At 43.7% G+C, this 26353-nt stretch overlaps 1 protein-coding gene across 1 annotated transcript; it reads left to right on the forward strand.

Annotated features, from left to right (window-relative positions):
- The first annotated feature begins 4 nt into the window (after window positions 1-4).
- On the forward strand, window positions 5-25158 carry LOC141152764 (C-reactive protein-like). Its single transcript, XM_073637454.1, has 3 exons — window positions 5-148; window positions 10439-10494; window positions 24433-25158. The coding sequence occupies exons 1-3, from the start codon at window positions 141-143 to the stop codon at window positions 25086-25088; spliced, it is 720 nt and encodes a 239-aa protein (XP_073493555.1). The 5' UTR covers window positions 5-140; the 3' UTR covers window positions 25089-25158.
- Window positions 25159-26353: the final 1195 nt, after the last annotated feature.

Below are 26353 nucleotides of genomic sequence, written 5' to 3' on the forward strand. Positions count from 1 at the left end.
TGGGAAAGTCTATTGCAAAATGTATTATTTGCAAAAATGGGCTGGCCGTAAGTCTCGAGTATATAGTAAACGGATTCTAACCTCAAAACACAGTGTGGAGAAAAGTCTGAAGAAGTACGGAAAAAAATAGCGAGCTGGAAATGATGAGGTAGAGTGCTTGACAAAACTAATATATACTGTATATTATAAAATGTGCATAGCGTTATTGAAGTATTGAATAATTGATTTATGTACATGGTTTCATGTCATTAGATACAGGCTCAGTATTCTAATATGGTTGTATTACAGTATATGCTTTCAGACACTAAGGAAGATAAAAAGGAGTATAATGTAGTAAAAATACTATAAGAAACATTAGAGTTCTCGTTCCATGCACATGTGGTGGAGACAATTCTGTAGGTGACATTCACACATTCAGTATTTGGTCAGTATTTTACATCAGTATTTGTAAGACAAAATCAGGAGTGGAACAATCAGAGGAAAAGTATAATAGAAACACCTCGCTACTTCAGTATTTCTCACCCACTACTGGTTTTGGCTTACAAATACTGATGTAAAATACTTACCAAATACTGAATATGTGAAGGTGGTCTTATACTGTATATCAGACAGATTTTGAGGTGTAAAAATGTCAGCAAAATAATCTATGGACATTGCTTACATTTTTATAGCTTTGCTTACAACTAACTCTAAAGATGACATTTTTAACCAGGTTTGGTATTTTTCGCTGATATACATTGATTGTTTTTTTTTCTCTTCTGTTTAAAAAAAAACATTAAATTTCCACATACCCTTGTAAGACATTGAAAAACAATAAAAAATCTTTTAGTTTTCTAATATGTTCCTCTGTTTATTGTGATATGCAAATGAGGAAACTCAGTGCAACCTTTTGGGGACTAAATGCATCAGTGCCCCATTTCAACCACTTATTTAGATTATCGCCTTTTTTATATTGGTGTCCAGAGCCAGCTCTATCTGAAGAAAAACCTTCATTATGTGTGCACTGTCTCTGTCCAGTAGAGAAAGTCACTCTCTCCTCGCTGCTGACATCACTTGGGAATAGCTGTGTAGCAATCAATGTCAGCAGAGAGGAGAGAATGATGTCTGCACTCACTCCAGCACTAATGTGATATCAGCAGATGAGACTAGCAATGTCAGCAGAGAGGAGAGAATGATGTCTGCACTCACTCCAGCACTAATGTGATATCAGCAGATGAGACTAGTAATGTCAGCAGAGAGGAGAGAGTGATGTCTGCGCTCACTCCAGCACTGATGTTATATCAGCAGATGAGACAAGCAATGTCAGCAGAGAGAAGAGACTGATGTGAGCATTCACTTCTGCATAGGGACAGTGCACACATAACAGAGGGTTATCTTCAGAAAGTGCTGTCTCTGAAAAAGTGCTATCAATCAGCATAGAATAAGTGATGGTGATCTCAGTCAGGGGGTAGAATTGTGCGATGCCTTTGGCCAAGCCTAGGGTACACTGAACACTCATTTTTACACTGCAATAAAGCAACTTTGGATGGACAGCGGAGTAACAAATTTTAAAGCTAAAAAACAATGATTTTAATTTTTCTTTCATCCCCTGAAAGACTGTTGTTGGTTTAAAGTGTACATTTGTGATGACAGATTCCTTTTAATGCTCATTGCATTTTGGGGTGTTTTTTTGGTTATTGCATTTTTGTAATGTGATTCTATGATGAATCTTTACTAGTGATGAGCGAGCATACTTGCAAGTACTCAGTACTCACCTGAGCATCTCAGTACTCGAGATGATCGGAGCTCGCCGAGTACTTGCGAGATTCTCAGGGGGCTGCTCGGGTGCCCTCCCTGCATGTTTGGCGCTCTTTAGAGCGCCAATCAACATGCAGGGGTTGCCTGCCACTCATTGTAATGCCACAGCCATGGTGGTTGTGGCATTACAATGATTGGCTGGCAACACAGCGTCATCAGGTCTATATCAGACCGGACGCTGCCGTGCTCGTCACAGTCACTCCAGAATCAGGCAGAGTAGGTAGAAGTGCTGATGAGTTAGGGAGAGATTTGGTTGTGTATTAGGTAGTGTAGGGAGAAAAACCATACATTACACATATCCATCTTAACAAACAGTCTTTCTGAGGACTAATCCATCTGAAGAGATATCAGGCAGGTAGTGTAAATAGGCAGGCAGGGTATATAGCAGACTGCAGTGCACATAGCACAAGAGGCTCCGTTCCAATTCTGCCTTCTGCTGCTGTTAGATATTTCTATACAAAGGCCCATGTCTCAGGGGCCAGGAATACTTTTTTTTGGATCTTAATCCTCTTATTTGCTTAAAAAGCAATCCAGAGAACAACGTTTTTCTGCGCCATTTGCTTGTTGGCACTACAGAATACAGACAGAAGGCAGGCAACTGTTCCCCTGTAACACCAACACAAAGGAAGTTGCCAGTACAACTGTTAGGTCTTCCGAGTCTGGTTGTTTTTTAAAGACTCTGCCGATAACCCCAAAAAGGCCATTTGCACCACCTGTCAGGTCAGCATCAGCAGGGATGGCAAAAAGACCAGCATGACCACCACCAGCATGATCAGGCACATGGCAGCAAAGCACCCGACTTTGTGGGCCGAACCTCAGGGTACAGGAACAGTGTCTGTGGGTGGCACCATTTCTTCTTCCGCTGTTGTGCATGCAAGCCAATGGTGCATGCGAAAATGACTCCTGCCCTGCACCTGTCGTTGCACACTCTCAAGTAGCAGCATCAGGAATCACGTCCACTTCCTTGCCCCAGCGCAGCATTCAGCTGTCCAAGCAAGCGCAAATGCGCAGCCAACGACCCACAGGCCACACTACTAAATTCTCACATTTCACGACTACTTGCGCTCGAAATGTTGCCTTTTAGGCTCGTGGAGACGGAAGCATTCCACAACCTGATGGCGGTGGCCATCCCTCGGTACTCGGTCCCCAGCCACCACTATTTCTCTAAGTGTGCTGTCCCCGCATAACACAAGCATGTGTCCCAAAACATTAGCCGTGCCCTCAACAACGCAGTTACTGGGAAATTCCACCTAACCATGGACACATGGACAAGTGCTTGTGGGCAGGGACGGTACATCTCTCTGACTGCACACTGGGTTAACATAGTGAAAGCCCGGACCCAGTTGGATCTTGGGATGGAACACGTCCTCCGGATGCCAAGGATTGCGGGCCCTAGGTCAATCAGGGTTGCCCCCACAGTTTACAGCTCCTGCACCTCATCCTTCTCAGCCTCCCCCTCCTCTTCAGCTTCCCTCTCTGAAATGAACATATCAGTCACAAGCTGGAAGCACAGCAGCACTGCCTCGGCCAAGCAGCAACCGGCTGTGCTGAAGATAATATGCTTAGGTGACAAATCGCACAATGCTGAAGAGTTGTGGACAGCTCTGAAAGAGCAGGCAGATCTGTGGCTTACACCGCTGAACCTACAGCCAGGCATGGTTGTGTGTGACAATGGCCAGAACCTGGTGGCGGCTCTGAGGCGAGCTCACACACATACCATGCCTGGCCCATGCGCTTAACCTCGTGGTTCAGCAGTTTCTCAAATCCTACCCGAAGCTGCCGGATCTGCTTGTTAAAGTACACCGCCTGTGTGCCCATTTTAGAAAGTCACCTACAGCTTCCACCGCCCTTGCTGTGTTTCAGCAGCATTTTCCGCTTCCGGCTCACAGACTGGTGTGTGATGTCCCCACGCATTAGAACCCTACATTGCAGATGTTGGGAAGGATTTATGAGCAGAAGAGGGCAGTTGTTGAGTACCAGCATCAACAAGGCCATCTGTATTCATTTCAGACTCCACACATAAGTCCTCAGGAGTGGACATGGATGTCAGACATATGTACCATCCTCCAAAACTTTGAGGACTCCACCAAGATGGTGAGTGGCGATGACGCTATAATTAGCGTCACCATCCCGCTTCTCTGTCTTCTGAAATGCTCTAAGCTCAAAATCAAAGAGGATGCATTGCAAGCGGAGCTCGATGAGATGGGGCAAGGAACCATACAGGGTGATTACACACAGCCCAGCCTCATCTCATCCCAGCGTGGATTGGGTGAAAATGAGGAAGAGGAGGAAAAACAGGAGCTAATTTCATGAGCTATAGACGGTACTACCTGCACAACTGTCATACCATCTGTTTAGCGTGGACAGCCTGAGGATAGAGAGGAGGAGGAGGAGAGCATGGTCAGTCATCCTCTTGGTGAGGACACGGAAGTCTTGCCTGTTAGCAGTCTGGCATGCATTGCTAAGTTTATGTTACCCTGCCTTTCCTGTGACCCTCTCGTTCTCAAAATTTTGGGGGACAGTCATTACTGGTTGGTGACACTTCTAGACCCACGCTACAAGGAGAACTTTATATCTCTTATTCCTGAGACGAAAAAGTCTACAAAAATGGGGCAGTACCAGAATGCCCATGTTGCGGAACTATTAAAAAAATTCCCATTTGAAAACGATGGTGGCAGAGGTCACAGTTCGTTGGACAACCAAAGATTACAGGCAAGAGAGACACAACTCCAATCCAGCAGAGGCAGCGGGACACTGTCAAAGTTCTGGGAGAATTTTCTCACCCTCTCCCATTGCACAGGCCCTGAGGTGTGGGGTATTCTCACAAGGAGTGCAAAGTTTGGGAAGATGCTGAGGGATTTCCTTGCCGATCGTACCAACGTCCTCCGTGATATCTTTGTGCCTTCTAATTATTGGGTATCCAAGCTGAAAACGTGGAATGAACTGGCTCTCTATGCCTTGGAGGTCCTGGCCTACCTTGCCGCTAGCGTTTAATCAGGCAAGGTTTTTAGTGCCGCTGGTGGAATTGTAACTGATAAGCTCATCTGCCTGTCAACTGAAAATGCTGACAGGCTGACTCTTACAAAAATGAACAAGGGCTGGATTGGGCCAAACTTCTCAACACCACCGAATTATAGCAGCGTAGCATAAACTCAAATCCAGTGTCTTTTTTTGGGAATGTGTATTCCCATGCACCTTTTCACACCCACACATGGGTATACCCTTCCTGATTTTGGCTATTTGCTCTTATCCTCCTTCTTCTCCTCATCCTCCATCACCATATCACCAGGGTGATCGTGGTCCATGATGCAACACCCACATAATTTTTTTAAAGGGTGTTTATGATGCCCTTAAAAAAATGTTTTATACACTTTGTTCATGTACACCCCCCAGGGGTAAAGGTTTGTCAGCCCATACACTTAGTGTATGGGCATTACAAGTATAGGAGACCAGCTCCTTTCTAATGGAAACATTTTCTTTTGAGGCCCTCCTCCATGTCTCTTCCAAGGGGCATTAAATTCACTGCATAGGCCAACACTATGGGAGACCCATTTCCAAATAATAGGAACATTTTTTCATGAGGTCCTCTACGTCTCTTCCAAGGGACACTGGAGTGCCTCCCAATTTTTGGCAACCCTTGCATTCACTGCATAGGCAAACACAATGGGAGACCCACTTCCTAATAATGGAAACATTGTTTTCAGGAGGCCCTCTTTTAAGTCTCTTCAATGAGATACTGGAGTGCGTCCAAATTTTGGGCAGACCTGCCACTCACTGCATACGCAATAACAGTATAAGAAACACAATCTTTAGTAATGGGAACAACAAAGCATAGCCGGCTGATGGCTCTCTAGGAATAGTGAGGGCCGACTGCTGGCCCTTTAAGAATAGTAAAGCCGCCTGATGGCCCTATAAAAATAGGCTTTGTGACTTTCAGAGTCCTTCCTTCATAAATGAAACAGAATGTGTCTGATCATGTCTCACACCACATGACCAGATAAGGTTGTAAAATGTTAAAATGACATTTCCCGGTGAATGCATTTGTCACGGTTGGAAGCAACGCAAAAGTGCAAAAACGCATCAAAAACGCTAAGTGTGAACATAACCCAAGGTGTGGAGGAGTATTTTTGTTTTTGGTTATTTATTTTGCCTTATAGACAAGTCATTACCCTGGAAAGGATGTTCCTTAACATATTTCCCAGGAAAATCCATTTTGGTTTCGTTTTTGTATGTTTTATTGTAAGTCCGTAAAAGTGGCTTAATACTCTGACAACGTTGTTAACAGCAGTGACCTGGGAGTCAGAAATGCTTCCAGGGGTCTTACACATGCTGTTTCCATGTCATTTGAGCATTGTTCCCATCGATTTGGGCAATTTTAGGCCTCTGCAGACCGCCGGGGGGAGCCGCCTGCAAAATGCTCGAGTTTCCCTTAGACTTACATTGGGCTCGTTGCTCGGGTCGAGCACCCGAGCATCCCGGTTTCCTCGACCCGAGCATCGAGCACCCGAGCATTTTAGTGCTCGCCCATCACTATTTATCACCCTTTTGAACATTACCGCATTGGGGACAATGTGGACAGGGAAATGTTCCTCTGTTGAGGGTGTTCAGAAAGGTTTGTCTCAGAAGTTTCATCTTGGAGCCTATGTCCGCAAGTACTAGTTTATCACGACGGCTCGCCGGTTTTCTAAAACAAGGTAAGAATGGTGATCTGAATTCCTCAATTCTAGTATAGCTATCTTGTAGGAGATGCCAAAAATTTTGTTTACTTTTGTGTATCTTATACACAAAAGGATGGAAAGTATGTATAAATTGTATTCTTTTGCCTAATCTTTTTTCTCTGTTTACTAGGAGAATTCCTGCTACGAGCTAACAGATTTTTTGGATATCCTCTATTCTCAAACTTCTTATCCATTTTATCTAATCGTATATTCCTAGTTTGAGTATCAGAAACAATCCTGGTTACCTGACCAAATTGAGATTTTGGAATAGACTCCTTGGTGGCCTTAGGATGGCAGCTAGAAAAAAATAGCAAATTGTTGCGGTCAGTGTCTTTCACAAATAAGTCAACCTCCAAGAGACCTTCATGACCCTTAATGATTCTGGTATCCAAGAAGCTGATGGAACAAGAATCATAATGTAAGACAAATTGTAATTCAGGCCATATCAAATTCAATTCATTGTGAAAGGTAAAGGTACATCATCTACAGTATATATCTTCGCCATATCATGGCGTGCTCTTGAAAAATGTAATTAGTATAGATGAATTTCACCTCAAACCATGCCATAAAACAATTTGCATAAGGCGGGGCCACGTTAGACCCCATCGCAGTACTCTGTTCCTGGACGTAAAAATTGTCACCAAACAAAAATTAATTTTCTTTAAGAACCCCTATTTAAAAGTTCCATACAGAATTCAACAACATTTTTATCATATTTGGAAGAAACAAGTAATCTTTCATCTGCCTCCAAATTTTTCTTATGTTATATAGAGTTATAAAGACTACTAACGTCCCAAGTTACTAGCAATGAGGAGTCTGGGATTTCTTTCAACTCCCGTATAATCCTGATAAAATCGCCTGTATCTAGTATGTATAATTTAGAATTCTTGACCAGGGGTGACAATTTTTTCAAGCAATATTCTTAATGGATACAAAATCAAGTCCATAGATGTCACTATAGAGCGACCTGGGGGTTTATTAAGTCAGTTATGTACTTTCGGTAAGATATAAAAAAAAGGAATTATTGGATGGCGATTAACTAGAAATTCGCTTACTTTCTTATCGATAGTACCATTGGATAGAAATTTGTCTATGACTTGTTTGATTTTAAGAGCTATCTTAGGTGTTGGATTCGAGGTCAATGGTTGATAAACCTCAATGTCTGATAGCTGACGTAAAATTTCCTCTGTATATTCTTTCTGGTCCATAACTATGACCGCTCCTCCCTTATCTGCCGGTTTCATTATTAATTCTTTATCCTTAATTAAGGATTGCAAAGCGAGATGTTCATAATTAGACATATTGGTAGGACAATGGAATTTGACTCTAGGTAGATCCTTTTTAAAGAGATCCACCTCCCGATTAATCAGACTAATAAAAGTTTTAATAGGTGGACTATCTTTAGGGGGCATAAAACTACTCTTAGTTTGAAGACCAAGATCTCTGAGATTGATAGGTGCGGAGGCAGTTGTGATAGAGGTAGGCATGAAAGTCTCTTCTTTATCAAAATATGTTCTCAACCGTAAAGATCTGTAGAACCGTTTATAGGTAGGACAAAAGGAGAGTCATTTTTGCAAAATAGTTAATTGTAGTGGATTCAAATTCTTAGAAGAAATGTTTATAACTAAAGGTGTTTCCATACCTGTGATCTTCTTTGAATCATGGCTGATGGGGTTCCTGTGGCATTGCCCCCCTCGTCTCGTCATCCTTTTTGATATCTCCGTTTCTTGGCTCCTAAAAAATGGTGCTGTTGATTTGTGTAGCTTTCGTTGTCTGAACTGGAGTAGGTTGTGTCTGATGCTGCTCTGCGGCCTCTGTATGGTCCTCAAGAAGAGGAGTCTTGCCATTTGTACACCCGGTTGTTTTTATAGTCTTCTGCTTCCCTTAAGAATTTGGATCTTTCTTTCTGTTCAGATTCTTGCCGATGCTGATTTAAGGTGGTTTGAATCATCTCCTTTGTTGCTGCAAAATTTTGCTGGTCATAGAGGAAGATAATTGTGACTCATTTGATTGGATATGCTCTTTAGCTGTGATGATAGACTTTTGGAGGTATTCCAAGATTACAGTCATCAGATCTATTGAACACTATTTTAATATCTGTTAAAACTTTTTACAGAATTCTTCATTTTCCTTGAAAAGTGTTGGATGTAAAGATACTCTCAAACCACGGGGTATTCTCTGTGCTCAAAGATATTCTGCTATTGTAGTGCAATGTAGCTCCAAATTAATTATATGCCTTGAGTCACGTTCGTAATCCCTTGTTCGGAACTCATGTGACGGTATTTGTAAAATCTGTCCTGAACATTTACCTTGGGTTCCGGAAAAATCAAGGGAGGTGCTGCAAGGGCTTGGGCGGATTCCTGCTGTCACATCTGCCCTGCAAGATCTTGGACTAAATGGGCCAGGTCGTGCATTTGATCCACCACTGTTTGGAGGGGGTCCATTATTTGTTTTGATCAGATATAATGTACTGTCTACTTGAGGCCACCGACTCAAAAGTCTTTCTCGGACAGACTTGGCACAAGCCACTCCGATTCGCAGACTTCAAAGAAATCCCTATACCCTTAATTCCTGTACAGGTATCTGGTTTTATAATAGGACCCAGTGGAATGTTACCATAGAAAGGCTGCCATCCAAAGGTAGGAATGGTCACCAAGCAGGGTTAGAGCTGAGAAGTCATGTCAAGGACAAAATCAGAATCCGTAAGAAACAGCCAAAAAAAAAAGGGTCAAAAATAAACTAAACCAAACAGGAGTAGAAGACACACACCTAGCCAGGGAAACACTAAGCTATATCTGGCAGGTTCCAGGAGCAAGCTGGAAGCTCTTCAATCAGCTGGTGCAGGGAGCTGATAACTTCATCTGGATAGCACACATACCCATACTGTCAAACTGGACAGCACTACTGGTCCCAGTGACTCTAACCTTAGTGGCTGGACAGAGCACGTCTTCCACAACTTCTTGTTCCGGCAACACTATCACCAGCGACGCTTGCAGAGTGAATACGTGCCTGGCGACAAAAGCAAAAGTTGCAGCAGCAGGTTCTGGTGGAGATGTGACAGATATTATGTGTCCTTATAACTTTCAATCCAATGTTGAGGTCTCAATAGACAAGGGCAGATCAATTTTTGGTACTTCTGTCCATCGACCAGGTCGGTAGTCTCTGGCCTCTAGATGGGAGGCTCGCAAACTTATTACCTTCTTCTATGATCCTCTTGCTGCTTTTGATTAGCCAGGATGGAGCAACATCATCTGTCCTCCTGCCGTGATCCTGACCTTACTGATTGACCGGAGTCCCATGAATCACTTTGTTCATCTCTTGTTCCCAGTACTGTGCTAAATCACAACACGCATTGGGACGAATTCATTAAATCTTTTACTCTTTTCATGCTAGTTAGAATCAGCTGCATCAATTTTGGTGCAGCTGAGGTGGAGCTGGGGCGGGACAAGATGTGGCTGCACCTACTTGTCAAATCAAATGTGCTGGCATTTTATATACTAGAAATGCTTCTTAATCACTGACTAAAGTAGCAGATTTGGTATGGCACACAAAGGCGCATACTATCCAGAAGAGGCACCAAATTATTTTAGTGTTGTGTGCCTGCTAATGAATTCAGAGCCTTCTACTCCAGCAACACTTGATGAATCAGCCCCAATGGGTTTTGGAAATGTATAGAAGTATAAGTCACCTGTTCAGGTTTATGACTATGGACTGCACTGTTTTATAGTATATAATGTCAGCTATTACACCTGCCCTGGGACAGTCACGTCAGCCATGAATCACGAAACCCTTCCTGTCTACTTGCATGAGTCAGTGATATTTTTTTTCATCTTGCTTGTTTGTTTTTTTCTCCAGTTATCATAACAAATATTAAATTACCTATTACGTTTCTATAACTATCATCTTTTCTATAAATATTTAAGGTGGATAACATTACCTGTTCTTCTGATGGGTCTGATCGGATCTCAAGCAGCACAAGGTATAAGAGTTACATTTAATATTTTATTCTTATGTCAATAAAAGAAAGTGATTTCGAAAGTTGGTTTTTCTACCCTTCCTACTACTCATTTTCTTTTCAAAACCCTGAGCTTATCTGCTAAAATGCTGTTCCATCTCTCCTGACATATTCTAATGTCCTTGATTTATTCCATAAAAATGTTACCCTTCAATGTCATTATGTTGGAATGGTGGTGTGCTGGTGACAAATTCTCTTTATAAGTTTTTCTTGTGATAGGTTATAAATACTGTATGTGATTGCTGGAGTACGCCCAATGATCACTAAAACTGCAGTCCCAAGGTCCCCAGTGTGAATGAAGTGTGAACACTCTATTTACTTCTATGGGTCAAATGTCTCGACAGTCCTAGAGAAAGAAAAATTGGAGGAGAGGTCACGAATGCACACTACCACTCCATTCACAAAGTACATTGATTTTGGGACCCTTATTTTTGCGATTGATGGTGTCTCAGGTCTCAGACCTCAAGCTATTATACATTTATCACTTATCCTTTGTAGTTGAGCACTTTTAAGTAGAGATGAGCGAACTCGAACTGTAAAGTTTGGGTTTGTATAACCCCAAACACTGACTTTTTACCAGAAGTCTAGAAGTCTGGCTTACTGTTCAGGTTCAGATGCTTAATAAAGTTTGTTGAAATCAACAAGCTTTAAGGCTGTTGGAACTTATGGAGCCATCACAGCCATGTCAACTATTGGCATGGCTGTGATTGGCTGGCGCACCACATTACCTGACCAGTATAAATGCCTGAACACAGGTGACGCTGAAATTCTGCTCTGCTTAGCATGGGAAATGGACTCAGCTGTACTCAGTGTGTGTACTCTGCAGTCGTATCTGTGGGAGTACTGTTTGTCAAAACAATTTTTTCTACTCTGCACCTGTGTCTGTGGGAATACTGTGCATAAAAAACAATTTTTTCCACTCTGCCCCCATATCTATGGCAATAGTATTCTTTAAAATATTTTTTTCTACTCTGCACCCATGTCTGTGATAGTACTGTGCTTAAAAACAATGTTTCCACTCTGCACCCACCCGTGTCTGGGTGCCTAAAAAACAGTTAAAAAAATTAGCAGCGCATCAAACAAGGGACGTAGCCATGGTGCTGCTGGTGGTAGTGTAGCTGCTGCAGGGAGAGTACATGGTCGTTCTGTGCCTGCCACGTGCCCAAATGAAACACCTTCCTTTGGTACACGCAGGCGACAGGACATTCCGCATCAATTTTTTAGGGCCGAGTACCCCTACATAAATGATGAGGCCAGAACATGTTGAGGCGGTGTTAAATTGGATGGCTGAGAGTGCCTACAGTTCCTTTGCTTTGTCTTCCACCCGGTCCACTTCAGAAAGCACAGAGTTGGCACGTGAGGACCATGTCATCCGGCTTGCACCTCACCTCTGTGCAAGTCAGCCGAGTAGTCTGAGACCCAAGTAATGCAGAAGTCTCTTCTGGTTTTTGATGACTCTGCTGGCTGGGTTTCTGTGGCTCATCTACCTGCCCCAGAATTGGAAGAGGCTGAGTGCACTGATAACCAACATACAAACAGAAACATTTTTTTTCAGCTCACCCTTAGTAGATTTCCAGGGGAATCCATGGAATGAAGCACAGGATCACATCTCTGCCAGACGTGGTATGCAATGTGTAAGTGAAGGAAAATATCACTCTAGGTGTGGGAAAAACTAGGTGCAACACAAAGTGAAGAGGGAAAGGGGGGAGTGGAGACCTCCTAGACTAATCTGATATCACCCTGTCTCCCCTATTGTCCCTATATTGGTTCCTCACCAATCGCCGCACAGGAATCTATTCCTGTATTTTCCTAGTGCTTGGCCCTAGATAAGGAAGGGGGGATGATCACTAGTCGATTCTCATTAACAACTAAAGACAACAAGGTAGACAGACACGGGGGGGGGGGGGGAAGATAACTTAGCTCGAGTCGTATTCAGAGAGATAACACACACGTCCTCTTAGCACCAGACAGGAAGTAAACAGACTGCACTTGCTCCAAGCTTTCACAAGGAAACGTGAATATCACCAACACCACCCTGCAAACTATTTAAACACCCAAGCAAGTGTGTCAATTGGAGCAGGAGGGAGGTAGCTGCTGGGTCCTAGATAGTGCTGAGCGAGCATGCTCAATACTGCTCGGTACTCGCCCGAGCATCTCGCTGCTCGGGATATTCAGCGAGCACCGAGCATTTCCCGGTTACTTGGTCGGGAACTCGGGTCTCTGCCCTGCATATTTGGTGCTCTTTACAGAGCCAATGAACATGCAGGGATTGCCAGCCAGTCACTGTAATGCCGCAGCCATGTTGTTTGTGGGCATTACAGTGATTGGCTGGCTGCACAGCATCACCTCGAGTATTTAAAACCAGGCCCCGCCATCTTGGACACAGTTGCCCGGGATCAGACAGTGTAGGTAGAGTGCTGCTGAGTTAGGGAGAGATATATAGTGCGAAATAGGTAGTGTAGGGTCTCTAAAGCCTGCCAAATCAAACAAACAGTCCTTCTCAGGACTAATATCCATCCCAGATATCAGGCAGGCAGGCAGGCTGTATAGGAGACGCAGTGGTTATACCAGCAAATGCTGCATTACAGTCCTGTGTGCTCCTGCTGGTCAAATTGCTAGACTTATCCCCTGGTCTCAGGGGCCAGGAAAAATCCTTTTTTTTTTCATCTAAATCCTGTATTTTTTTTCCCTCAGTCAGACTGTACAAATACGTGACTTATTAACCTTTTGGTATTCCCCCCCCCAAAAAAAAAAAATTGAGTGTGTCTGTGACTGTTCAGACACCAATATATCTGTTTAAAAGATTCTGGTGTAGGCCAGATAACTATAACTGTGGTTTTGCATTTCCACGGTTCAAATCTCTGTATTATCCAGCTTTTGGCCTTTTTTGCCATAAAAAAACAGTAATAGTGTCTTGCTGACTGTTCAGACCTAAATATATCTGTTTAAAAGATTCTGGTGTAGGCCAGATAACTAGAACTTTGGTTTTGCAGTTCCACGGTTCAAATCTCAGTATTATCCAGCTTTTGGCCTTTTTTCCATAAAAAAAAAAAATAATTGTGTCTCCCTGACTGTTCAGACACAAGTATATTGGTTTAAAAGATGCTGGTGTAGGCCAGATAACTAGAACTTTGGTTTTGCAGTTTCACGGTTCAGATCTCTGTATTATCCAGCTTTTGGCCTTTTTTCCGTAAAAAAATAGTAATAGTGTCTCCCTGACTGTTCAGACACAGATATATCTGTTTAAAAGATTCTGGTGTAGGCCAGATAACTAGAACTGTAGTTTTGCAGTTCCATTGTTCAAATCTTTGTATTATCCACCTTTTTGCCTTTTTAACATAAAAAAAAAAAAAAATTTAGTGTCTCGCTCAGTGTTCAGACACAAATATATCTGTTTAAAATTTTCTGGTGTACGCCAGAGAAATAGAACTGTGGTTTTCCTCTTCCACGGTTCTAATCTCCTTTTTGTTACCCTTTTTCCATTGATAGTGCGAGTGTAAGCTATTTTACTGTACATCATTTACAATGGGCAAGGCGCGTGGCAAGGGACGTGGAACTGGACATTCTGGTGATGGTGCGTGCAGAGGACGGGGCCGTGGCAAGGTGAAAATGTGCCACAACCAACAGCCACATCTTCTCGCTCCCAGTTCTTGACCGAATTACTAGGGAAGCACACTACATCACACAGTATTGCAAACTGATCAGTGTGAACAGGTTATTAATTGGATAGCAGACAATACTTCCAGTTACCTGGGCATAACCACCTCCGGTCTGTCTTCCACACGGTCAACTCTTAGTAGCCGTGAGTCTCGACCGCATACTCCTCCTCACCCTGATGCTCCTTCCTCCCACCATGCCGAGTGTCGTCAGACAGCAATTGATCCCACACTTGGACACTCAGAAGAGCTGTTCACTGGTCCATTTCCATATTTGTGCCCCTCACTTGCTCCGCTTGAAGTGGTGGAAGAGGCGATCCCATGTAGCGATGCCCAAATATTTGAACAGCCACAGCTAGAGGAAGTCAACGCTGGCAATTTGTCCCAAGAGGTGGACGATGACGAGACACATGTGCCACGAAGTGAGGAGGAGGATTTTGGTGCGCAAGTGGAAGAGGAGGAGGTGGTGGATGATCTAGTAACTGACCCAACGTGGCAGGAGGACATGCAGAGTGAGGCCAGCAGCTCACAGGGGGGAGGGAGGCTTAGTTTCCCAACAGGCAGGAAGAAGCAGTGTGGTGGCCGCACACAGAAGGCGGGCAACAGTTCCCCGTAACACCAACACGAGGGACATTGCCAGTACAACCGGTAGGTCTTCCAGAGTCTTGAATTTTTTTAAAGACTCTGCTGATAACCCCAAAAAGGCCATTTGTACCACCTGCCATGCCAGCATCAGCAGGGGTGACAAAACTACCAGCCTGACAACCAACAGCATGATCAGCAGGTGTCACCACTGCTTCTTCCACTGTTGTGCGTGTAAGACTAACCCCTGTTGTGCGTGCAAGGCAATCTCCTGTCCATACGGCATGCAAAGATGCCTCCTCCTCTCAGTCTTCACTTGTTATGGCAGTTTCACAAGAAACAGCATCAACGTCCCACGTCCCAGCGTTCAATTGTCCATATCCCAGACCTTTGAACGAAAGTGCAAATTCGCAGCCAATGCCCCACAGGCCACAGTCCTAAATTCGCACATTTCACGACTGCTTGCATTGGAAATGCTGCCATTTAGGCTGGTGGAGACGGAATCCTTCCACAACCTTATGGCGGTGGCCGTCCCTCGGTACTCGGTCCCCAGCAGACACTATTTTGCCAGGTGTGCCATCCCCGCACTAAACAAGCACGTGTCCCAATACATCTGCCATGCCCTCAACAACGCAGTTACTGGGAGAGTCCACCTGACAATGGACACGTGGACATGTGCTTGTGGCAAGGGACGGTACATCTCCCTGATGGCACACTGGGTAAACATAGTGGAAGCCGGGACCCAGTCGGACCTTGGGACAGAACACATCCTCCCCACACCGAGGATTGTGGGCCCTATGTCAGTCAGAGTTGCAACCACAGTGTACAGCTCCTGCGCATCATCCTCCTACTCCTCCTCCACATGTTCAGCCTCCATCTCAGATATCATCACATCAGTTACAAGCTGGAAGCACTGCAGTACTGCCTCAGCCAAGCAGCAACAGGCTGTTCTGAAACTCATAAGCTTAGGTGATAAACCTCACACTGCTAGTGAATTGTGGACAGCTGTGAAAGAGAAGGCAGATCTGTGGCTGAGACCGCTGAACCAACATCCAGGCATGGTCATGTGTGACAATGGCCATAACCTGGTGGCGACTCTGAGGCGAGGCTAGATCACACACGTACCATGCCTGGCCATGTGCTTAACCTCATGGTTCAGCGGTTTCTTAAATCGTACACTGAGTTGCCAGATCTGCTGGTCAAAGTACGCCGCCCGTCAGCTCATTTTGGGAAGTTGGCTACAGCTTCCACCACCCTTGATGTGTTGCAGCAGCGTTTGCAGCTTCCGGCACACCGACTGGTGTGTGATGTCCCCACACGTTGGAACTCTACCATCCACATGTTGCAAAGGATTTATGAGCGGAAGAGAGCAGTTGTGGAGTACCAGCTGCAACAAGGCCGTTGATATTCAGGTCAGACTCCACACATAAGACCTCAGGAGTGGACCTGCATGTCTGAAATATGTACCATCCTGACAAACTTTGAGGAGTCCACCAAGATGTCGAGTGGCGATAGCGCCATCATTAGCGTCAGCATCACACTTGTCTGTCTTTTGCAATGCTCTCTGCAGAGAATTAAAGAGGAGGCAATGCAGCCAGAGTATGATGAGATGGATCAAGAAGTCATAGCGGGCGATTACACACAGCCCAGCCTCATCTCATCCCAACGTGCATTGGGGACAATGAGGGAGAGGAGGAGGAGGAGGAAGAACAGGAGCTGCTATCATGACCTGTAGATGGTAGTACCTGTACAACTGTCATACCGTTGGTTCAGCGTGGGTGGCCTGAGGACAGGGGGGAGGAGGAAAAGGAGGAGGAGAGCATGGTCAGTTGTCATCTTGGTGAGAACACGGAAGTCTTGCCCGTTACCAGTCTGGCACACATGGCTGACTTTATGTTACGATGTCTTAACCATGACCCTTGCGTTTTCAAAATGTTGGGAGACAGTCATTATTGATTGGTGACACTTTTAGACCCCCGCTTCAAGGAGAACTTTAACTCTCTTATTCCTGAGGTGGAGAGGTCTATAAAAATGGGGCAGTACCAGAAGGCCCTTGCTGCAGAACTGATAAAAAAATTCCCATCTGAACACGCTAGCGGCAGAGGTCACAGTTCGTTGCCCAACCAAGGTGTACAGGCGAGAGAGACACAACTCCAATCCAGCAGAGGCAGGGGAACACTGTCAACATTCTGGGACAGTTTTCTGAGACCCACCCAGCTTACAGGCCCTGAGGCGCGGGGTACTCTCAGAAGGAATGGAAAGTTTCAAAAGATGGTGAGGGAGTACCTTGCCGACTGTACCGCATCCTCCGTGATTCCTCTTTGCCTTTTAATTATTGGGTATCCAAGCTGGACACTTGGAATGAACTCACTCTGTACGCCTTGGAGGTCCTGGCCTGCCCTGCCGCTAGCGTGTTATCGGAGCGTGTTTTTAGTGCCACTGGGGGAAGTATAACTGATAAGCGCACTCATCTGTCAACTGACAATGCTGACAAGCTGACCCTTATCAAAATGAACAAGGGCTGGATTGGGCAAGACTTCTCATCACCACAAAATGACAGCAGAGTAACATAAAGTCAAATCCACTGTGTTATTTGGGGAGGTGTATTCCCATGCACCGCTTCCTACCCACACATGGCTATACGCCTCCTCATTTCGGCTGTTTTTTGCTCTTCTCCTTATCTCAGCCTCCACCACCACTATACCACCAGGGTGACCATGGTCCGTGTTGCCAGCATTGCAAGTTCCTCCGTCCTAATTTTTGGCAGCTTTTGCTTGGAAGGCATAGGCAAATACTATGGGAGACCCACTCCCCAAAAATGGGAATAATGTTTTTAATATGCTGTACTGCATGGCTCTTGTAAGGGGCATTGCAAGTTCCTCTGTCCAAATATTTGGCAGCTTTTGCTTGGAAGGCATAGGCAAAGACTATGGGAGACCCACTCCCCAATAATGGGAATAATGATTTTAATATGCTGTACTGCATGGCTCTCGTAAGGGGCATTAAAATCATCTTGTTGAGCTACTGTGACCTCCACGTTTCTTCCAAGGGTCATTGATATTGTCTTTTTATTCCACCGCAACCTCCACCACTCTTCTAAGGGTCATTGATTTTGTCTTTTTTTTCCACTGCAACCTCCACCACTCTTCCAAGGGGCATGGATATTGTCTTTTTATTCCACTGGGATCTTCACCACTCTTCCATGAGGCATTGATAGTGTCTTTTCATTCCACTGGGACCTCCACCACTCTTCCAAGGGGCATTGATATTGTCTTTTTATTCCACTGTAACCTCCACCACTCTTCCAAAGGGCATTGATATTGTCTTTTTATTCCACTGGGACCTCCACCACTCGTCCAAGGAGCATTGATATTGTCTTTTTATTCCACTGTAACCTCCACCACTCTTCCAAGGGGCATTGATATTGTCTTTTTATTCCACTGGAACTTCCACGTCTCTTCCAAGGGGCATCAAAACTGTCTTGTTAAACCACTCTGAGCTCCACGTCTCTTCCAAGGGGCATTAAAACCGTCTTGTAAAGCTACTGGGACCTCCACGTCTTTTCCAAGGGGCATTAAAACCATCTTGTTAAACCACTCTGAACTCCACGTCTCTTCCAAGGGGCATTAAAACCGTCTTGTTAAACCACTCTGATCTCCACATATCTTCCAAGGGGCATTAAAACCATCTTGTTAAGCTACTGTGACCTCCACGTCTCTTCCAAGGGGCATTAAAAATGTCTTGTTAAACCACTCTGAACTCCACTTCTCTTCCAAGGGGCATTAAAACTGTATTGTTAAGCTACTGTGACCTCCACGTCTCTTCCAAGGGACATTAAAACCATCTTGTTAAACCACTCTGAACTCCACTTCTCTTCCAAGGGGTATTCAAATCGTTTTGTTAAGCTACTGTGACAGTCACGTCTCTTCAAAGGGTCATTGATATTGTCCTTTTATTCCACTGCGACCTCCACCACTCTTCCAAGGGGCATTAAAACCGTCTTGATAAACCACTCTTAAGTCCACGTCCCTTCCAAGGGGCATTAAAACCGTCTTGTTAAGCTACTGTGACCTCCACATCTCTTCCAAGGGGCATTAAAACCATTTTGTTAAGCTACTGTGACCTCCACGTCTCTTCCAAGAGTCATTGATATTGTCTTTTTATTCCACTGTAACCTCCACCACTCCTCCAAACGGCATTGATATTGTCTTTTTCTTCCACTGGGACCTCCACGTCTCTTCCAAGGGGCATTAAAACCATCATGTTAAACCACTCTGAACTCCAAGTCTCTTCCAAGGTGTATTAAAACCATCTTGTTAAGCTACTGTGACCTCCACGTCTCTTCTAAGGGGCATTAAAACCATCTTGTTAAACCACTCTGTACTCCACGTCTCTTCCAAGGGGTATTAAAATCGTCTTGTTAAGCTAATGTGACCTCCACGTCTCTTCCAAGGGGCTTTGATATTGTCGTTTTATTCCACTGGGACCTCTACGTCTCTTCCAAGGGGCATCAAAACCGTATTATTAAACCACTCTGAACTCCATGTCTCTTCCAAAGGGGAATTAAAACCGTCTTGTTAAGCTACTGTGACCTCCACGTCTCTTCCAAGGGGCATTAAAACTGTCTTGTTAAACCACTCTGAACTCCACATCTCTTTCAAGGGGCATTAAAACCGTCTTGTTAAACCACTCTGAACTCCACATCTCTTTCAAGGGGCATTAAAACCGTCTTGTTAAGCTACTGTAACTCCCACCACTCCTCCAAGGGGCATCTAAACCATCTTGTTAAACCACTCTGAACTCCATGTCTCTTCCAAGGGGCAATAAAACTGTCTTGTTAAGCTACTGTGACCTCCATGTCTCTTCCAAGGGGCATTAAAAATGTCTTGTTAAACCACTCTGATCTCCACAGCTCTTCCAAGGGGCATTGAAATGTTGTTTTTAATTACCTCTAACCTCCACGACTCTTCCAACGGCATTGCATTTCCTCCTAATTTTAGTCAGCTTTTGCTTTTCAATGCATAGGCGAACACTAAGCGAGACCTACTCCCCAATAATGGGTAGAAGGTTTTTAGTACGCTGTAATCCACGTCTGTTTCAAGGGGCATTGCAGTTCCTCATAATTTTTGGATAGCCTTCCATTCACTTCTTAGGCCAACAGTGTACAGGAGACCCAGTTGCTATAAATGGAAAAAACGGTTTAGTTAAGGCCCTCTGATCTCCATATCACTTCCAAGGGAAATTTTTGGTAGGCATTGCACTCACTGTATGCCCTATAACTGTGTAGCCGAACCGCTCCTTTTGGTACAGAAACATATCCTACAAGACATGTGTGGTTGACTGGCCTGATATTTATGTGAATTGTCCCTGTTCCTCCTGCTCTTTCTCCTTTGCCACCACCTCATCTATCATTCATCACCTGAAGCTTTGTTTTATTGGGAGTCATAGAACTGGGATAGTAGCAGGAAAACATCCAGCAATCCTCGAAGGAGGTAGGATATGCGCCAAAACGCTGACCACCTCAGGCATAGCCGCTACTACATACATGCGCTTGCATTCCAAGGAACAGAAAGCTAAGGAGATGAATGGCCTCATGATCATGAATAATTTACTCATTGTGTATGAAGCCGACCACTGCTGCTGTCTACCTTCTGAACTTTGTGTTGAATCCTGATTGACCCAGGACCCGCAATCCTCTCTGTCTGGAGGACGTGTTGCATCCCAGTGTCCAACTGTGTCCCGGCTTCTACAATATTAACCCAGTGTGAAGGCGTCAGTGAGATGGACCATCATTGGCCACATTCACTTGTCCACGTGTTTGTGGTTAGGCTGTCCTTCCCACTAAATGCACTGGGGAGGGCACAGGTAATGTTTTGGTATGCGCGCTTGTGTATTAGGTGCACTGGGACAAATAGGGGTGGCTGGGGACCATTTATGGACACCCAACCACTCCCTGGCGGCTGGGGACCAAGCGTGGACACCCGACACCCGGGCAGCTGTGGACTGAGTATGGATACCAGGCCGCTGACGCAGCCATGACGTGGTGGCCAGATTCCGCCTCCACATGCCTAAAAGGCCCAATTTCAAGTGCAAGCAAGCAGTATGGTATTGCAGCCTGCGAGTGGGTGCGTCGCAGGCTGCATACTTGTGCTTCCATTGCAAGGAATGGGGAGGTACAATTGAACACAGCCCTGGGACAAGGACTTACACTGGGATAGTTGCAAGTCCGCATCTTCTGATGCTGCAAGGATCACTTCTGATGCGCACACTTTTAGGCAGTGACCTGGGTGTCAGAGATGCTTCCAGGGGTCTTCCCCATGATGTTCCCATGTTTTTTCAGGACTGTATGCATGTGTCACGCAGCACATGGCCAGATAAGGTTGTGAAATGTTAAAATTACATTTCCCGGTGAATGCATTTGTCGTGGTTGAAAGTAATACAAAAGTGCAAAAACGCATAAAAAATGCTACTTGTGAACATAGTCCAAGGTGTGGAGGAGTATTTTTGTTTTTGGTTATTTATATTACCTTATACACAAGTCTTTACCCTGGAAAGGATGTTCCTTAACATATTTCACAGGAAAGCAGTTTCAGTTTCATTTTTGAAGGTTTTATTGTGAGCCCATAAAAGTGGCTTAAAACCTCTGACCACATTGTTGACAACAGTGACCTGGGGGTCTGAAATGCTTCCTGGGGCGATCCCCATGCTGTCCCCATGTCATTTGAGCACTGTCACTAACGTTTTGGGCACTTTTTAGGCTTTCTACAGACTGCCGGGGGTGCTGCCGCAAAAATTCTCGGGTCTCCCATAGACTAACATTGGGCTCATTGCTCGGGTCGAGCACCCGAGTATCACGGTGATCTCATCCCGAGCTTCGAGCACCCGAGCATTTTAGTGCTCGCTCAACACTACTCGTTACTCTTCCAGGTGCGGAGATCATGGACAGGCAGGATCCACACATCAGAGCACGTCCGTAACCACATTGTGTGCACACCAGCTCTGTCACTTGAATCACTCGCTCTTTTCAACTGACCGCTGTCAATCAATACAAGGGACCAGCTTTAATATGCAAATATTAGGGAATAAGGGTGCACAAAGGCATAGACCATGCCAGGGGTGCACTGAAGCGCCCTACTTTGCATATTAAATTAAGGTAGATTTTTTTAGCAAATGTTAATTTAAACTGTATACATCTGTTATGATTTTTGTATGTGCTACCTTCCCTTTTATAAATATTTATGCAGTTTAATTGGCATTTTGTGGGTGACAGTTTCCCTTTAAGTAAGCTTAAAAATTTCACCCTGTGAACAAATGTTTTTTTCCTGCATTGGGTGATTGACAGACTGTTTAGGTAGACTGATAATCGGCTGCAAGAATTCACCTTAAAGAGTAAACGTTTGAGAGTTTATTTTATATGTTTTAACGTCATTAATTCTGAGCAGATCTGTGGGGAACATCGTCCAGAGTCCCCCATCAAACGATCAAAAGACCTTAGAAAAGCGCAGCTCATGAGACAGAAGGTCACAGAGCAGAACGGATGCAGTCGAAAGTCGTTGTCCTGTCTCTTGCGCTGTGCACTTCTAAGAGGTCTTTTGGGCAATTGATGGGGTCTCAGCATACATTGCTGCACCAACCTGCTCAAAATTAATGGACCTAAAACATATAAGAAATCTCCCAAAAGTTAAAGGGGTGGTCCGAAGGCAAAATAATTATCATTCCCTTATCATTCATTAAATCCCTATCAATTTAGTGTCATAATCAAAAATATTCTCTAATATATTTGCATTAAAAATTCCCAATTCTTCCTTCACTACACTAATTGATTTTCTATTTTTTTTCACTACTTCCACTTTGATGACACTTCATTTTAGAATCCCAGTGCATGCTGAGATACTCAAACAAATTGTTATCAGAGGGCAGCTGCTGCGGTCACAGTTTAGATTATGGCACTAAATATGTAAAGATTTAGAATGAAAATTACTTTGCCTTTGGACTACAGCTTTAAGCTACTCTTTAAATGTTTACTAGAGCTTCGGCCTGCAATTAATCAGTACTGTGGTTCCTGTATGGTCCATAGTTTGATGGTTGACAACAACAACTTCAATAATCTCTTTTCCATTGTTAAGGACATATTGGAAGTTGCAGTTTTATGCGATACAAGTGTAAAACTGTGGGCTAACCTGACATTGCAAGTGATTGCTGTACTAATCTTGGTAATGTATTTATCTACTGACAATGGTTCTGATGCTGTATTTTGTACTGATGATTGTTCTGGTGATGTAGTTATGTACTGACGGTGGTTCTGGTGATGTATTTATGTGCTGATAATGGTTCTGGTAATGTACTTGTGTACTGATGGTGGTTCTGGTAAATTATCAATGTAGATATTGTAATCTTTAATTTATTAGACATGATACTTGATCATTATAGATTCAGTGTGCATGACTGACAATACAGCCATCTGAATTAGACCATATTTGTCAGCTGAACAAGTGTTTAACTAATGCCCCATACATTGTAGACTGCTGTCTGATCATTCAGCCTGCAGATATCTCACTCCAACTCTCTCATAACAGGAGTGCTCATTTTGCCAAGTGTTTCTGTGTTCTCTATAAGAGAGCCACTGCTAGACATCTCTGGAAGCTTATCATTTAGAGAACATAAGGATTTGCAGCCCTAAATTAAACATGCTGGATCCTTATCTTCCCGGACAGCATCTGTCAGGAGCACCGATTTCATGTCAGTGGAATCTGTCGATATTGATAGATTCAAACAATTTTAGTCTGTGTATGGGCACACAAAGTCTTTTAGACTTTTGGGAATTTGAGTTTTTCAGGTAGTAGACTCTTTGGGACATGTAGAAATATAATTTTTTTGCTTCTTTTCAGTCATCTTTTTCAACATCTTTTGGGGACCAGTTTTTAATTTAAAGAGGTTGTCCACTACTTTCACATTGAATGGGATGCGGCTTCAATGTCTGATCGGCTGGAGTCCCGCACTCGACACCCTCGCTGATCAGCTGCTATTGGTGCCAGCGGAGGCCTTTGGTCGGAAGTACTTGCTTGCGGTGCTTGGCCGTCTAGTTGGAGTGGCCACCGCGGGGTACTACATATCCTTCTCCCAGTACAGGCCACTACAGGTAGACGGCCGAGCACTGTCAGCATTACTTCTGGCTGGCGCTGCCGGCACAGATACAGCTGGTCAGCAAGGGATGCCAAGTGCGGGACCCCAGCCGATCAGATATTAATGCCCTATCCTACGGACGGGGCATCAATTCTTTAATTGTATTACTTAAACTAGTGAGCAGCTTCCTAGTTTAAGCCGCCTAAGTATGGTCAGGTCACTTCATTCAACCACTTTGCATCTTTGGAAATCTGAAGCTGGTAAAAGAAGCTCAAAAGACTGAACATGTGATCAGCAAATAATTTTTACACTGCAGAGCATATATTGTCTTTTTCATTCTCATTTACCACTTTTTAAGGTGGGTAACAGAGCGGATTCTCCAGAAAAAGATGTTGTGTGCACATTACCTTAGTCTGACTTACCAATTGGGGGCGTGACAGCTGAACATCAAATATGGCCCTGTAAATGATACATATCTTGTATTTATAAATCTTCCACTATATTCTTTATGCTGTTGGATTATTTTTTGTTTTTTTTTTAGATTTGAGAAGCAAAGTCTTCCTTTTCCCAAGAGAAACTTCAACTTCATATGTGGTCTTAAAACCAGAAATAAAAGCTCCTCTACGGAAGCTTTCTGTTTGCCTGAGGTCGTACACTGAGCTTTCTCGTGATTACAGCCTTTTCTCTCTGGCCTTGCCTGGTTCCAAGCAAGATAATGCATTTCTCATTTTTCCTCAACCACCATATTTTAGTTATGTCTATATAAATCAGGAAGAAAACAAAATCAAGACAGATCTAGATATTCTGGACTGGAAACATACATGTGTGACATGGGACTCAGAAACTGGAGTAATTCAACTTTGGGTCAATGGTAAACTGTATCCTCGAAGAGTGTCCCAAAAAGGGTTTTCATATACAACAGAAATGAGAATTATTCTTGGACAAGACCAGGACTCATTTGGCGGTGGGTTTGACTCAAACCAAAGCTTTATGGGCGAGATTAGTGATGTCCATATGTGGGATTATGTGCTGACACCAGAAAACATTCAAAAAGTAGTCGCTGATGATTACACCGGAAATGTTATTAACTGGGGATCCTTAAATTTTGAAATTAAGGGAAATGTCTTAATCGAACCAAAACTTCAATGTAAATCCTGGGGCTACACCGCATCCCTATATACTCAATGTTTCAACTGAACAGATGTCTAAATGAGAGATGGTTATAATGACATTTTTTGACAATGTGGAATAAAAATGTTTAATGTAATTTCTACTGACGTTTTGGAATAATCTGTCACGTGTGTGAACAAAAGGAACAAAACTATTTTTTGCCATTTTGTGATTTGTAATTTTCATCAATTTTCTCCTTTAAAAGCTCTAAAAGCAATAATACAGTATATAATAATGCAATATTACTGGTGATTACAGTAATATAATCATCCAGTGTTACAGGAGTTTGTCTCTACAGGACTAGGGGTCTTGTGCCTCCTAGTTTAGAAACCTCCTCACTACTGATTAGCAGAATTCTGTCAATGTACATTGTAGACAGCTGCCAATCAGGGGTCTGGTTGGGGTTACACAGGGCTCAACATTCCAAGAGCTGCAAGATCTGCAGAAGAGAAAATTGACTATCACAATGACAGCACTCGTCAATATAAATGATACATCCCTGGACACAGGGTCACTGACACTACATCATGCGATTGTAAGATTACATAGCAAAAACCTACTGACGGTTTTCCCTTATTTAACAATAACTGTATGGATTGTGAATTGCCACAATGAATAGAAGAAAAAGCAAAAACCTGATCCGTAAAGCTATCCTTCACCATGGGACTAAAGAGACTATGTATAGTCTTAGTCAGATGAACAGTCATATTCTCCAAACCTGGTGACTTTGGTTTGCCTACTGCTGTCTCATCCATTGAAATTAATGTTTCTTTTCATTTGTTTCCAAGATAGCCACCACAATGGCATGTAGTACTATGGTATTGAGGAAATAATAATAATAATAATTTTTATTTATATAGCGCCAACATATTCCGCAGCACTTTACAATTAAGCGGGGACATGTACAAACAATAGATTCAATACAAGGTAAGACAGTTTTAACAGCTACATCAGGAGTGAGGTCCCTGCTCGCAAGCTTACATTCTACAAGGAAATGGGGGACACAATAGGTGGAAAGTGCTTGTTATTTCAGGTCAGGCAATTATAATAAGTCGGGATTATCATATAAAGCTGTATGATCCGGTCATCAGCCTGTATGTTCAAGTGCAATGCTCAATTATCGAGTGCAGTTATCATGTGCATGGAGGGTGTAGAAACAGATGAACAGTAGGGGGCAGATTCTGAGTAGTATTTAGGAGGGAACAGGGGAAAGTTAGTTTACTGGGTATTTGGGATGGTAGGCTTGTTTAAAGAGATGGGTTTTTAAAGCACGCTTGAAGACATCGGGGCTA

The sequence above is a fragment of the Phyllobates terribilis genome, unplaced genomic scaffold (assembly GCF_046119375.1).
Source record: "Phyllobates terribilis strain yellow unplaced genomic scaffold, ASM4611937v1 Scaffold_6__1_contigs__length_29720123, whole genome shotgun sequence".
NCBI lineage: Eukaryota > Metazoa > Chordata > Amphibia > Anura > Dendrobatidae > Phyllobates > Phyllobates terribilis.